The sequence below is a fragment of the Perca fluviatilis genome, chromosome 5, assembly GCF_010015445.1.
Source record: "Perca fluviatilis chromosome 5, GENO_Pfluv_1.0, whole genome shotgun sequence".
NCBI lineage: Eukaryota > Metazoa > Chordata > Actinopteri > Perciformes > Percidae > Perca > Perca fluviatilis.
The window spans coordinates 27,951,366-27,967,635 of record NC_053116.1 but is presented as its reverse complement, the minus strand read 5'-3'; the positions used below and the strand labels follow the sequence as shown (position 1 = coordinate 27,967,635).

The 16,270-nt window shown below is 41.5% G+C and overlaps 1 protein-coding gene across 4 annotated transcripts in view; it reads right to left on the bottom strand.

Moving 5' to 3' along the window:
* The window catches only part of bsna (bassoon presynaptic cytomatrix protein a), a 189,403-nt gene extending 176,166 nt beyond the window's left edge, over positions 1-13,237 (bottom strand). For all 4 annotated transcript variants that reach the window (XM_039801784.1, XM_039801785.1, XM_039801788.1 and 1 more), the window contains exon 1: positions 12,844-13,237. In XM_039801784.1, the coding sequence (XP_039657718.1) occupies positions 12,844-13,031 (188 nt within the window). In that variant the 5' untranslated portion in view covers positions 13,032-13,237. The remainder of the gene's footprint in view (positions 1-12,843) is intronic.
* Between the last annotated feature and the right edge of the window lie 3,033 nt (positions 13,238-16,270).

Genomic DNA, 16,270 nt, shown 5'->3' with positions numbered 1-16,270 from the left:
TCTGACATCCTACTTTCTCATCTTTCTTCTGTTTAATCTATTCCCTTTCTTTCTCCAACTCTCTTTATATTTTCAGCTCTATTTACTTTCTTTATTCTGTATAAAAACCGACTGTTCACCAACCAACTGCATCTTCATTTTTCTGTGACATATTTAAAATGCTTCTAAAAGTGGAGACTTTGAGACTATGAGAGTCTTTGTTTTCCCACACTGGAACGGGGTTGGCTCGTTATTGGATTTAGGTTCAAAATCAGACAAGTCGGCATGATAACAGGAAACAGAAGCTGCAGCTCCTTTTGAAGCTGCTGGAAAACTGCTCGCAAACCTTTGAACACATCGGCCAAAGTGACCTAAATTCAAAAATCCCATTTTTTTTCCTAATTTCATGCTGATAACAGAAAACATCCGATTTAAGTGTCTCTCGCTGTGCCAACCCTCCCCCACTAAGTCCAAATGACTGTAGGAACACGACTGTGCTGAAAATGAGACCATCATCCAGAGGAAACTTTCGCTTCACTCCATCATGGGGTGGCAGTAGCTCAGTCCGTAGGGACTTGGGTTGGGAACCGGAGGTTCAAGTCCCAGTGCGGACCAAAGTACAGAGTGTGGATTGGTAGCTGGGGAGATACCTGTTCACCTCCTGGGCACTGCCAGGTGCTCTTGAGCAAGTCACCGTACCCTCCCCCCCCAACCGCTCAGGGCGCTGGTCCAGCACTGGCAGCACCACTCACTCTGACATCTCTCCATTTGTGCATGAATAGGTCCTGAGCATGTGTGTAGTGATTTCTAACAAACTAAAGTAAATTGTAATTGTAATTTCCCCACTGGGGAATGGAGAAATTAGTGATTTTTTAGTTTAAATCTTACTTAACATTCATTAAACTCTTCATGTTGTCAGCATGTTTTACTCACATAAAATCACTGATTTGGAATTATGGGTTTGTGTTTATGCAACGTGACATCATGACTTTGCGTGAGGGGGCGGTTCAACTTTTGGGAACTTTGACTGGCAAAATCCCAGCCTCAACCAAAAGCAAACCGTGTGTGGTTGACCCGCTTGGCTGTAGTTCTCTGAGTGAGCCCGGACGGAGGAGAAGCTGATCGTTGCTGTGTCTAAGCAGCCGATATTGCCTCTGCAGAGGATGGTCACTCACCTGCATTTACTTACATGTGACCGTGCCCTAAGGAAGGGAGCGTTATCAAGGGTCCAGACCAAAATGTCTTTGGATGTAATTAAATAGATCTACAACCAATCAGAGCAATGAAACGACGTAGCACTGAGCGACACATGCAAGTTGGAGCGGTGCTTGGTCGATTTGGGGGGGCAAGGTGGAGGGTGCGGGTGTGGCCTTGACCAACTGCCACTTTGCTCATTTGAAAGCCATGATGTCTCTCTCTCATGGGTGGGCCAAATTCTCTGGGTGGGCAAAGCAGAGAAAGGGGAGGTAACCTTGCCGATCTTGAATCTTGCTCCTTATGAGGTCATAAGGAGCAAGATTCCAGATCGGCCCATCTGAGCTTTCATTTTCTCAATGGCAGAGCAGGATACCCAGGGCTCGGTTTACACCTATCACCATTTCTAGCCACAGGGGGACCATGGGCAGGCTGGGGGAATGCAAATTAATGTTAAAAAAAACCCTCATAAAGTGAAATGTTCATGCCATGGGACCTTTAAAGCATCAAGCTGCTCTTTCAGTCATAGTCTTAAACCCGCCCAATGTGAGATAAAAGGTTGTGATTGGTCCGTCGAGGTTCTCTTTGGCTGGAAATCTGTTTGAATGGGAGAGGGGCCAGACGTATCTGCAAGATGAAACATGAACTGGCAGATTCGGCTGGTTTCCAGGTTAGATTTTTATTGAGCTTGCAGCAAAAAAAACAACCCTTTTTTATCCACCATCTTTGATTAAACCACAGTAAAGGATAAAGCAAGGAGCAGTAAATCAGTTTAAAGTTCTGTAACAAACAAAAGGTTTAAACGTATTGAATATGAAAAAACACCCATTCATCAATGGGCTTCACAATACAATACAATACAAGAGGAAATGGCTAATGTGAGTTGATGCAAAAAAAAAAAACATACACAAACGTACTACTGTAGTTTGTTCCAGGTGGGGCTGTGTCTGCTTTAACACACACACACACACACACACACACACACACACACACACACACAATGCATGCACACAAACTATATAGCCTAACACAACATATCAATACAGGTAACATTTACTGTCAGTTGGCGACAACATAATGAAAACAGTGTGACCTTCGCTAGTGCAGTGGCGGGAAAATGGCAGAGCACAGCACAATATTCTCTGACAAACAAATGAAAGTCAGAGAAAATGTATCCCCCGACCGAACAAACGAACAGCAAGTGAAAGGTGCCATTCACTCACAGGCATCATCACAGAAAAACAGAAATATCTTCAGTGCGTTTACATGCACACCAATATTCCACTATTATTCCGAATACGACAATATTCCGAACTACAGGTCATGTAAACAGCATATTCTGTTTGGATATTCTGAATAAGGCCTTTTTACGAATATAGCATTTTCCGATTAAGACGTGGGATATACCGGTATTATTTGGGTCTTAGAGGCATTCTTTGGACATGTACCAGAAAATGCCCCTCAATCAGGAGTTTTACCGGAGTTTTTGGCCTCTTGCCTGTTTAAGGCTTATGGTCAGCTCTGTGCGTTCTTATGGTTGTTGCACACAAATCAACCAGCCAGCAGTTTGCGAGGCTGTGGACCTGATAAGAAGGAGAAACACAGCTACTTTTAAACATTATAAAAGACATCAACACAGTTTTTGGATATGCGCGCACATTGCTACGCCAACCTTTTCAAGAAGGTGGTTGAAGGAATAAAAGAGGGAAGCTGTGTTTTGCATGGCTGAACAAGTCCGCCACCGGTGGAACACTTTGAAAAATACCTATTTTGCACGGCTGCATGTAAACGGGAATATAAGTGGAATATTGACTTTCATTAGCCATGTAAATGTCTTTTTCAGAAGAAGGGCAAAACCCGGAATATTATGTGCATGTTAACTTAGTCATTGAGAAATCATACCTGATGTGTTTAAGCAAAGAATATCATATTTAGTCAAAATTAACATGTGGCACATTAAGCTGGAAGAAAGTGAAAGTGTTGTCGTTGGTGCGACAGCTCAGAAATAAGAGGTAAAACGTTTAAGTGCAAAATCATTTCAAAAACATTTATCTTCTTTTGGACACAGCATAGGTTGCAGTCTATCTGATCAGTTTATAAAAAATGCTGGTTGTAAAAAAATTTACAGAACAGTGCAGATTTCTGTTTTATCCTGTGCATACTGGGATACTTGATATAGAATTGAGACAAAACTAACATTTTTCAGTCACTTATAGAGTGGCCTCTTAATGGCCACTAGGGGGCAGATTGGCATATAACAAGTGAATGAATGACAACAACTGTACTGATTTGACAGACATAGTATCAGCTATTAACTGCATTCAAACACTCTGGAGTCTCTAAATTAATCAATTGCATTAGGGATCAATAGATGCTCTTTTCGAAGTCACATATTTTTCATTACATTTGACAAATCTTCTTGCTAAAAATATAAAATTATTTGGTTTATTTCAGGCAGGATGACCACTGCATGGTAAGGAATTGCCTTTAAATTAAGAACTGGTAAGACATGAAAGGTGTGGAAAAAAATGTAATCGATGATTGCTCAACATTGTCAGGAAGGAACCTCCACCTTTGGTAGTGCACAACACTGGAAGAATATCTATGCTTATAATGACTTTCAACATAAATACAAACATATTTTTTAGATCTTAATCATACAAAATCCAACTTGTGATTGTGCCTGTACTGTGTTTCTGATGTTTATGTTTGCATATTAAGTTTGAGATTAGTCTCGCTTTGCCAGACCTTCCTCCACAGCGCTGCGGAGGAGGGTCTGGCTAGTCCGAACAGCATCCCAGGATCGGAGAAAAACGTGATCTGGTTTATTGGCATTCCTTTAAACCAATCACACTCATCATGGGCAGTGCTAAGCATCGGGAAAAGAAACGCTTCCGCAGCAAAATAGCCTCATGAAGGAACTTGTTTTGGTAGAACGTGTATGTTCAAAAGTTGTTTTAGTTGGGCAACAGAAAACTCAGATTGGACAGATAGTCTAGCTAGCTGTCTGGATTTACCCTGCAGAAATCTGAGGAGCAGTTAAAGGTGCTGTAGGTAAGACTTATGAAACTAACTTTCTGTCATATTTGCTGAAACTGACCCTATGTTCCAGTAGAACTACATGAAGCAGGTCATTTAAAAAAAGGGGGGAAGGATTGAGAAGTTGTCGATGTTCAAATTTTTTGGCTAAGTCCTGGATCTTCGCAATCCTATCTACAGCACCTTTAACCATAGTCCTCATAAATCGACCAGAGTTTAAAATTTCAACACAAACAACTGAAAGTAACATCCGGCTACGGAGCAATCCCAGAATTGGAACACTAGTCCTGGATATAGACTAGTGTGAGATAAGTATGTTTGTACCAATATGCATGAGTGTGATCTTTACAACGGGGGTGAAGTGGAGGCCAGATGTCTTGGTTCAGACACAAATAAGGTGCTTCTCACTTCCCTTAAATTGCATCCCTGGCTCCTCCACTTACCTCCCTTCCTCGCGTCTTAGTCCATCCCACCAAGGAAGCACGGGAGAGACGCGAGGAAAACATGAGATGAAATGTGTTTTAGAGGGATGGGACGTCCTTTCCTCTGAAGCGTCACAAGAATTTGTCAGCTGTATGGGCAGAGTTAGCTGCCTATACACTACTGACACAACCAGATATATTGAGCACTGTTTGTCATTGTCATTGTGCACAGAATGTATTTTAGAAGTGCTATTATTTATTACTGCTTTGTGCAGAGCAAACATCCTGTACTGTCTCAATGCTTCATTCTAGGTCAGTTATTACGAGAGGTGGCTTATTCGTTAATTGTTTTCAATGCCAGGTTTGCATGAATTAAAGCTCTTCGATCCAAGCCTGCAATGTTGGATTGAAAATGGTAAATACAAGCCAAAGGGAGACTGAGCACCTGTATCCAGGTAAATGTCAGGGCAGGCTGCTGTGTGTCGGTCTCTGTCTCAGTGTCTGCAGAGTTCGTCCTGGCCAGAGCCGGCTTATTAATTGTCCCCTGTTGTATTGGTTTTCTGGCAGAGACGGAGGAGCTGTGCAGTTTTGCAGTTGACCCTGCATATTTTTAGCAGTGCGTTGGGTCACAGCTTGCCTCAGAGCCGATCAATTTGTTAACACCAGAGCTTTAGCCGGACAGGATTTCTTGGCAGGGTGAGAGGACCCCTCAACCCACAGTTGGATCACACGACACTGAAACGCTCTGTGTGAAACAAATAGTTGTGAAATACCTTCGGGGGCAGCGGACATTCATGTAAAGCAACACACAACTAAAGCTTCTACTGTATATAATACAAACCTCTGTCTGTCACAGGAGAAACATAGTCGTGTACCCTTTTTAGTGCTATGTGGGTCAGCAGGGAGGATGAAAATACATTTCATTGCCCTTGTCAACTTGAGTTTTACAGTAACGGTCTGCAAAAAGTGTCCCTTTGTGCATTTATTCTGTATTTTGACTTTGGAGTACAGGAGAACTCTTTTTTTCCTAGTCCCAATAGAACCAACTTAGCATACAGCACCAACGCCTAGTTGGCAATATATCGAAAAATACTCAATCAGTGCTTATTAGGAGGATTTATCATAACGTTTTCCTGTTGGAGCTTGTTTATAATTAAAAATGAATATTTTTATATAATCAGGAAAAGATGTAACTGATACAAAAATATTATTCAAAAAGCCTAAATCATCAAACATAATGTCTATTTTATCTAATAGCTCAACAAACAAATGGTTTCGGACAGTAAGGTATGATCTTAGTTTTGTGGTTTGGTGGTTATTAAAGAACGTGAATAATAATTGGGTTTTGATTAGCTCTTTTCTGCCCTTGAAGGGCTAATCAGTAAACTGTGGAGATTTACTAGTTTCTAGTCTTTTCTTTCTTTGTCTTTCTTTCTTTGTCCTAAAGGAACAAAGTAAACTATTTCCTTAAATAAAACCACAGTAATGTTTTGTGAGCTCTGTTTGGCCTTATAGTGGAGACCAAATTAACAATCTCAAAGTCCTCGAAGGCTCCGGTAGACACAGGACTAATACTATTTAAGGTCTGATACGCCTCCCTGGCATCATCGTGGAAACTGGCAGTGCTGGCTGAGGTGGTTGAGGCAGCGCTGCACTCTGCTCACTACATGAGGTCAGAGTGTCTGTTACAAATCCCTGCTGAGCCCTGGAAGGGGAACGACAGCCAAAATCAGGAAGCCTCCGTAATCTGGACTTTTGATCCTTCCATTCGCAGAGATGTAAAGGGCGTGGCATGTTCCAACCTGATTCCAACCCATCTGCGGTATGAGCTAGAAAAGCAATATTACATTAATTTTTCATGCTGCAACCTTGGAACAAATTCCTAGATGAAATATCATGGGCGTTATAAACTTTACTTTGCCCTGTGGTTCATTGTGAGCCCTGTCATTTATTTTAAAGTGATATTCCACCCTAAACATTTGAGTATCAAACACCATACACATGCTAGACGCAAACTGGTTTGCACTCAAAGTTTCCAAAACTTTTAGGAGTTCTTATTTGTTGTATATTTATTCATTTACAGTGCAGAATAATAATTTAGCCAACACAGAGGCTGTGGTAACGGTTGCTATAGGAGCTTTAGGTTTTTCACAACAATTAAAGACACTTAGAGTCGGAGAGTTACTTCTGTAAATTGACTTACAACAACCTGCACAGCTGTGTCTGTGTCAACTCTTCCACGCTTGTTGCCATTTCTGTGACTGATTTTCTGTTTGATATGTTTCACAGATGTGAGCTATGCAGGAAAATGAAATCGACATTCTTAACCCCGCCTACAAAGCTCTGACTGGTTGATTATTTTTCCAACCAGCACAGACATAACGACAAAGGGCAGTTCAGAGGTCTGGAACCAGGCTAGCTAAATATGCTGTTTCAGTCTCAGTTCTGTCATGCATGACTTCAGGTTTGTCATGCTACAATAGAGTAGTACTGACCAACAGAATGGCAGGAAGCTCTTGGCGGGATTGTTTGTGTTTGACTGTAATAATTTGCATAACGTAGCCTGTATGCTTAGTTTGAGTTTTACCAATATTGGCATGAAGGAGGTTAGAAAAAGCCTTTTCTTTTGGACATTTGTCTCCTGCTTGTGTTCTAGCATGCGTTGCATTTACTTTTTAGGTGAAGTCCATCCCTGTCTACATATACCAGGACAAATTCCTACAGATTCACTTAGCGACTGCAGGAGTTTACATTCTTATGGTTAAAGAATCCAACAGATAATCCAATAACCACCAATGTCTTCACTGTGATTACGCAGATTTCAGATTTCCCTCCTCGTCCTGTTCAGATGGCCGTATCATTTCTGTTCAGTCTATTTCTGTGTTTCACTCATAAGCTCCAGCGACAGCATCTATTTGCGAAAACCAATACTGTCTTGGGCTGTGATATTGTGCTTATTGCCATCTTATCTCCTGATGCAGCCACCCAAACACATTTAGTATTTGGAGGCTCCCGCAAACATGTCCTCCTGATAACAGGGCGTGTAAATATATAGAGAGCCTCTGTCTGTGTCTCGCCCACTCTGTCACACTTCCACAAACACACAATTTGTTAAAAACAAATCTCACTTTTCAAGCTCACACACTAACACGCCCACAGAGAGAAACACATTCTCTCTTATGTTGGTTCACAATCGCTGTCTAACACATCCATGTGAACTTTTGGTGGTCATTTTGAGATGAGGTCACGCAGCGGTTTGTGAACCAGGCGGTTAAAGATGGTGACTATGAACCTGCTCACTGCCTTTCCGGGTAAGAGTCAGAAACATTCTCAGCCCAAGATAGTGTTTTCCAACTGTATGTTTTGAAATCCCACACAAAATCACTGAGAAGACAGAATTTACAGTGACAAGATCATGTTAGAGAGAGAGTGCTTGAGATCAAATGGGCTGTGTTTTATTTTAGTTTAGTAAGGTAAAGCCAAACTGCAGCTAAGTCGTTTGTTGTCTCTGTGCATTGTCATCAACATATCTGTTGTGTTTAAAGTGCTATATTAATAAAGTTGAGTTGAATTAAGAGACTTCTCTGAAATGTTTCCCTGTTGGTGCATTCAGGTTTTGGCTGAACAAACAACAACCTTTAATAATCCATTCAACCATTCATTATTACGATGTCATTTAGCTCCACTTATCAATTTGTTTATTGACAATGAATCAAGTCAATGTGTAACATGAACATATTTTGCTTGTACAGATGAAACCACAAATATCTATCACCCAACCCTGCAGCTCTACCAAGCTTTTAAGCCTCTTTCATCTCACTGCTTTGGTTTAATGGCATATTTACTGTACTGTATGGTTTAGTCAATTTAACCTCTTACCCAGCAGCAGGCAGCTATAATAATCAACCTCTGATAAAACCCACTGTACAGTATGTTAGCTGCCCAGCACCAAACAGCAGCATCTGGCAGCTAAAAAGCCAGATATTTTGAAAGGAGAGGGAATATCAGACTTACATTCATCAGTGCTTCTGTACTAGCTACAGCCTGACGTTATTAAACTGAAATGTTGGCCTACATCTACTCAGCTTCCCAAATGATATTTTTCAACCTCACCATCGATTTTACCAACTAAAGGCTAAATGAAGGGCGGTAACCAGCCCACTCAGTGGATCAGAAACTGAAACGTATCAGCGTTTGTTTCTCTGCTGCTGTGAGAAATTCACTAAAAAAAGCCTAAATAACAAATTCAATTGCACTGCACATTCACACTGAACACTGCAGTGACAGGCTGCTGATTTTCTTCAAGAGGTGAAAAAACAGAGTCACACTTAAACATGCACACACACTCATGTACACACACAAAACACACACATGCATGCCTCTCTAGAAAGTGAAAATTGGTCTCAAGGGTGTCAGAGAAAGAAAAAATAAACTTAATTTTTACAGTTTTTTTCTTTCCATCATACTCATATATTCACACTCTCCTACACTAATCTCTCTCTCTCTCTCTCTCTCTCTCTCTCTCTTACACACAGCTTGATGAGTGCGTATAGGGAATAAATTGCAATGTCGCAAGTCATTGAGCAGCTCTTCACAGTTACTGATTATATACATACACACACAACAGTGTGCGTAACACACAGACACACACATTTACACATATACACACAAATGTAGACACAGCGTCAACTGTATGTGACAAATAAGTCTGCAAACATGATACCACAAAAAGGGAGTGGTTTGTTCTTTATGTGGTGAATATGTATGTATGAATATGTATTTGCTATACTCTCTCATTCCTTTCTACCTCCTTTATCGTTAGCCATCTGGATATCCATACTATTTTTTTTATTCTTTCTTCCCTTATACATATGTGCGCTCTCCCTAATTATCTCTCTCTGTCTCTCTTAGGCTGTAAATTAGGCCCTGTGTATTTCCTCTATGAAGTCTGCCTTCAACTTGCACTGTCCTGTCCAATTTCAATTCTTCTCAAATTCAAATGTACTTTATTTATGCAATTACATATATCATTTAATACAATTTTATTGTACGAAACATGCTGTAAAACATCTGGTATAATGCACATTACATCACAAGAATCTGATTGAACTCTTTTCCTGGCAATATAATATATTTTTGTTTATAGTGCTGGTTGTTCCTGGGTGATCCCTGACTGGAGGTAACAGTTTTAAACACCTTTTAATCTTTAACTACTGCATCACTCTTTCCCCCTTTCTGTGTCCCGTCAGGTTTTATCCCATTGTACACTACACTTGATCTATTTCCACCAGCTTCTGTTCCCTCCTTTTCGCTATTCTCTCCCCTTTCGCCTCCTTCAGCTCTCTTTCTACTTTCCACTTTCCCCTTACCCTATCTCTCTTTCTCCTTATCTGTACTCCCATCCCCTATATATCACTACAGTTGTATCCCATTGTAAAGGCAGAACCATTTATAGGCTGCTAGTTATTGGTTGAGAAGGGGGTGGAGAGGAAGAGAGAGTGAGATAGAGAGAGAGGGGGGAGGGAAATGTACAGTATATTTGCAGAGACTGTGCTGTCAAGAAGAGCGACAGTATTACTTGTTTAAGCAAATGCCCCAAAGCAACATATGTTTAAGTTCAAGTGACAAAGCTCTTTCACGACCGTATTAATTATGGGAGCAAAGGAAGACGTGAGCTGAGTGAGATTTGAAGGAACATGGTAATGTGCAAGGAGAAGAAAGATGTGAGTGAATAAGAAAGACAAAAGCAATAAAATAAGAGGGATAGGAAGAAAGGGGGACAGAAGGGAACTGAAAGAGAACAACATCCTTGCTCCTATATAAAGACTGCAAGTGTGCACAGGATATAGAGAGACCGAGAAAAAGGGAGAAGGAAAAGAGAGTAGCAAGGCATGTGAGTGTGCAGAGGAGACAGGGAGAGGGAGAGAGAGAGTGATAGGAACAGGCAGTCAGGCAGAGCAGTGCAGAAGAGGGAGGGAGTGTGTGAGAGTGTGTGTGTGTGGAGGGGGCGGGGGCCCGCTCTGCACGTGATTCAATCTGTTCACATGGCCTTGCATTACGCCGTTATAAATACTTAATGTGAGGTGCTTCATGCCGCAAAACCCCTCACCTTTTATTCAGGATTTGAAATGTGGGCGCCAATTTTGAGGTCTGCAACCAGGAGTGCAGAAACCTGCAGATATATTATATCTTAAATATTTAATAAAAGCAACAAAGATGAACACTACATTACTGGGAATACCCTAAACTGGATTGGAAGAATGCATCAGAGCATTTTCACCTCTGTTGTCGTTCATTGAAAGGGAGCTGAAGCTGTCATCTGCTCTGAGTCCCTGTGTTATATAATGATGGATAGGCCCGTGCAGCTCCACTCTGCTCTTCTCTCCTGCAGAGGCATGAATCAAACCCGGACTGTGTCCTAATTATAACGTGCACGCACACACACACCCTGGTATGTTTGTAGGCCAGCTGTAGCCCTACCGTGGCATTATTTCCACAAAACGTCAACTTGATTAGGTCTCTGTACAACAGCCTGGCTGCAGAATGCATGGATGAGGAGGTAGCCAGTAAACTGGAATTCCTGGCTTGTGGCAAAGACAAAAGATTGTAGCATATGAATGTGTTGAATGAGCTAAGGAGAGATCAGAGCTGTAGGGGAGAAAGTGAACCTACCAAAATCGATAGAAAAGCTGCTACTTTGTATGTAGGCCTTTGCTATACATAGGCTATGTGGTTTGATGTGTGTCCATTGTGCAGCTTTTGTACCGATGTTCTGGTCAGGGTTATGTCATTGCATGCTATGGTGTAGTATGGTAAAACAACTTCTAACCAGGGTACTCCATTAGACGTTAAAGAGATTTTCGTATAGGCCTATATAATGTCCTTAAAAAAGTCGGACAGTCGTATTATGAGAACAGGGTTGCACGTTTGGATTAGAAAGTCCAAAATGGCCCACAATTTCTCATACATAGGCGATAGATGTCAAATGAAAATTGTAATACATACAAGCACACATTTCCTATAAGATGTGGTTGTAGATGTGTAAGGAATATCATGATTTAGTGGAATATGACACACGTTATAGTGCTGTCGATGTCATGCCATAGTATGGTTATTTTATAGTCTCCAGTCATCCAGTCAATGCTGAACTGGGTGACACTGTTTGTTGATAATATCAGTATTGTGAGAAGATATTAGACATGTAATTTTGGTTATTGGAATTGTGATATAACTTACATATTGTGTGGAATTATGTATATGTCACAGTAATAGGCTTTGATTTGACAAGGTTTGGTTTGACATGGTATGGTAAGGTATGTCGGTAAGCACCATCTGTCAGACGCTTCTATGTCTTTAACGGAAACGTTGGCGTTGCCGAGAGTAGGCTACCACACACACACACACACACACACACACACACACACACAGGCAAGCCCCTTCACGTACGTAAATACACTCACGTACACATGCACAAACACACACATTCAGCAGCACTCCTCTCGCCCATGCGGAAACAAGCGAGAGTATGAAGACGCTTAAGCATCCAGCTGCATCACATCTACATCACAAACCACAAAAACGTCCAAATGATCACGTTTCTAAAATGATAATGAAGAAAAACGGGGGCTTGGTTGTGTATTTTTCAGCAGCTGTCAAAGACACGTCCCATTCAACACAATACGCCAAAGCACAACCCGAGCTGGAGGAAGGAGGAAATACTATTACGGCACATGCCACCGCGGAATAAAACCACAATCTTAGACCCGAACAGCTCTAAATGCTCGCTGATGATAACCGTAACAAAGAGCACAGGGGCACGGTGGTTGTGAACCACCTTAACATGCAATGTCAAACCATATTTTGGGAAACACTATAAAATGAGGCATTCAGGCTCAGCGGCGCAGCTGTAGCGTTTCAGCACCGCGGACAGCTCTCGGGTTTTCAGCATCCAGAGATCGGCGCGGGATTTCACTCCTCTCCTGTAATAACACACCATCAGCTCATATGTCCTCCTTAAAATAATACACGAGAGAGGGAAACAATTTGTGACACCCTGTTAACCCCATCTCTCTAAAACCTGAAGAAAATGACACCCGGTCTTTTATTCATCAGCCGTTTCCGTGGTAAAACAAACATTGAGATGTAGTAAACCCACAGTACTTCAGCGAGACCCGTTTAGTCGAAACAGCATCACTACTGCTGCTCCTACCTTGTCATTCCTATCCCGGGGCCTCCGATCCCCATCCCTCCACCGGTAGCGGTTCCGTTGACCGGCTTCACGTGCTGTCCTGCCCCCGGTCCTGTTGCGGGTCCTCCGGGCATCACCGACCCCATCATCCCGACGGCTCCTGGCTCACCGGGCTGCCCGCCGCCCTCCATGCTCGCTTCGTTCCCCATCTCTGTCTCGGCTCGGGAGACGGGAGGGAGGGAGGTGGAGAAAGGTATTCGGTAAAATCGGTGGTGTCTCCTCTATGACGCTATGTTGTCTTTTTTTTTTATATAGTCAGAAAATAATGAATGGAAAAGGGGGAGCGAAAACTGGGAGAGCGAACTCAGCGTTGCTCCTCCATCACCGCCATCATCCTCATCAGCTTCAGGACCAGTGGGCTGCCTCCTGACGTGATGAAGGGAGCGCGCCGCGCGGCCACGGCAACTGCGAGGGGAAATAAAAGCGCGAGAGAGGCGAGAGAAACCGAGATTAGATCAGATCAAAGTTAAATGAGCCCAGTGGGCGAAATTAGGTCTCAGCAGCAGCAATATTATAATACAACGAGCAATATGGAGTAAAATGAAAAGAACATACGGTTGGCGATAATCATAAAGAAACCGCTACAAATAGAAAAACAATTCAATTAGCCTATATTTCTCAGGGTGGTATTCATTTGGGTTGTTTTATTTCTGAGCATTGCCTCCCCTCTGTTCATAAGTCGAATGAGTTTGTTTTTCTTTACTGTAATGTCTTCTATGAATCTACCACATTCAGATCTATGCTGTCATTTATAATCGGCAAACTGATTACAGGCTCCTCATCTCTGAATGAAGCGATGCAATTCAACTAAATTGTAAATAAGACATAAGACGATAAGAAAAAATATATAGCCTAATATGTACGCCTAAACAGAATGGAAACATTGCAATGTGAATTTTCAGTATACAGCATGCATGGTGTAAAAATGTGCATGTTTGTCTCAAAGTACTGTTGATTGGCCACAAATGAGCGTCCATCTAGAGCACAAGGTCTGCATGATCGAATTATTGGATTTACAAAACTACTATTTGAAGAGCAAAAGTGGGCAACCATAAGACGCAGGCATGCGTTTTCTGGCTGTTGATGCTGCGGATGCTGGGAAGACGAAAGTGAAGAGAGGGAGGGAGCTACAGTATACGTGCGCGTTCACATTACCCTTTTTTAAAGATTTTTTGGGGCTTTATCCTTTATTTGATAGCGACAGTGGATAGATGTGAGAGAGATGGGGGGATGAAACGCAGCAAAGGGCCGCAGGTCGGACTCGAGACGCTGCAAAGGACTCAGCCTACACGGGGCGCACGCTCTTAGTGGGTGAGCTAGAGGTCGCACCGTTTACGTGACACTTCCTCACTTAAAGAAGGGCATGAGGAGTGACATGAACGCGCATATGCGTCAGGATCGACTGCACCGGAGCATCACGTGTCCAAAAACACTCTGTGTTACACACCTGCTGGTAGCCTACTCACTATTTATCCCGAATTATTTCCTGCTGCTCGTACACAGTAAAGCTCCGGAAAACATTTGTTGAATTTGATAAATTGGAGATTGACTACATCTGGACATGCTACTGTGGGCTTTGTGTGTGTATACTAAAAGTTATAGGAGATGAAAGAAATAAAAAGAAAAGAATGTAGCCTATTTAAAGTATTACAAGTAAAAGTACTCAGTGTCAAGATTAAACTCAAAATGACATTTTTGCAACAAAATGATATACACATGAACCACTTGAATTACTCTTTCAGAGCAGCAACAACACACTGAGTAGGGGAGAGCGGGGTAAGTTGTCACACAGCTCATAACTCCACCACTAGAAGCTCTATCTCAAAAATCAAATAGCCACTTTGTGTGACTTCTTCTTCTAAAATCAACTTCCTGTTCACATGTGGTCAAGGTCGCTTTAATCTGAGGTTAGCACAATTTTCTTATTTTTCTGCTACGAAGAATAAGGTAGCTAAAAGAAGAAAAATTATACAAGAGTCATCATCAGATGATAAAGAGTGCTTCTGCCTCGTCTGTGTGGAGCCATTTCCATACAGTCGTCCAAAAGAGACCTGGGTAAAATGTGTAAAATGCAACAAATGGGCCCATAATGCTTGCACCTTAGGCCAGGCAATTTATGTGTGCCAGAATTGTGACTCTAAAGATGAGCCTGATTAGTCAAATACAGGCCAGGGCATCTGTTTAGTTCAGGTTAAACATGTTAAGTTAAGCAAGTTATCTGCAGCTTTCCATTCAGTTATCATGAATCTATGTGCAAGCCAGAGAACGTTAGAGTTTGAAGTTCAAAGTTCAAAGTAAAGTGGTCTTGCCACTTAATGTGTTTTGATTGAAATGTGTATTGTTTTTTCCAGATTCTCTAGGCATGATAAATTATATTTCCAGTTCTGGAAATCAATATTCACAAATTAGTTGTGTTCTTATTTTTAGATAATCTAGTGTGACAACTTACCCGCCGATGGGGCAAATTGTGTGTGCAAGTGCACATTCTCTATTTAACAGTCTACAACTCCGTAATGAGATAACATATGGAAATGTTATGAATACAATATATGTTCCCAAGACTTCCTTCTTTCATTTGGTATGACATTTATACTATTGTGATGTATGGTGCTCAGTAAATGTTAGTGTGAAAAGTGTGACAACATACCCCGCTCTCCCCTACGTTTACATGCACACCAATATTCCACTATAATTCCGATTAAGACATGTGGGATATTCCGGTATAATTCAGGTTTTAGAGGCATTCTTTGGACATGTATACAGCGCATTCAGACTATTCGTCTCAATCGGGTTATTTTACCGCAGTTTAATGTTCAGTTTACGGCCCCTTGCCTGTTTACGGCTTATGGTCAGCTCTGTGTGTTGCTATGGTTGTTGTACACAAACCAACCAGTCAGCAGTTTGCAAGGCTGCAGACCCGATAAGAAGGAGAAACACAGCTACTTTTAAACATTATCAAAGACTTGGATATCAACAGCTTTTTGGATATGTGCACACAAATTGTATTTGGCACGGCTACATGTAAACGGGAATATTAGTGGAATATTCACTTTCATTAGCCATGTAGGCCTAAACAGCTTAGTCGGAATATCGTCTTTTTCGGAATAAGGGCAAAACCCGGAATATTATGTGCATGTAAACGTAGTCACTGATGTAGCTAGCCTACTTTATACAAAACACTGCTCTCTTTAGTACTTTGTATACCTATTTTCTCATACAGGTTTCTGTGACAGGTTGTTCCAGTACAGAACATCTACTTAATTTCAATGAACACAAAAATAGAAGGCATCAGAAAAAATACATAGTTTATTTTTTCACAAAGAAAAGTAGAATTACAGTGCAGAAATTGATACAATATGTTACTGTAAACAAAAAACAAAAATAACTG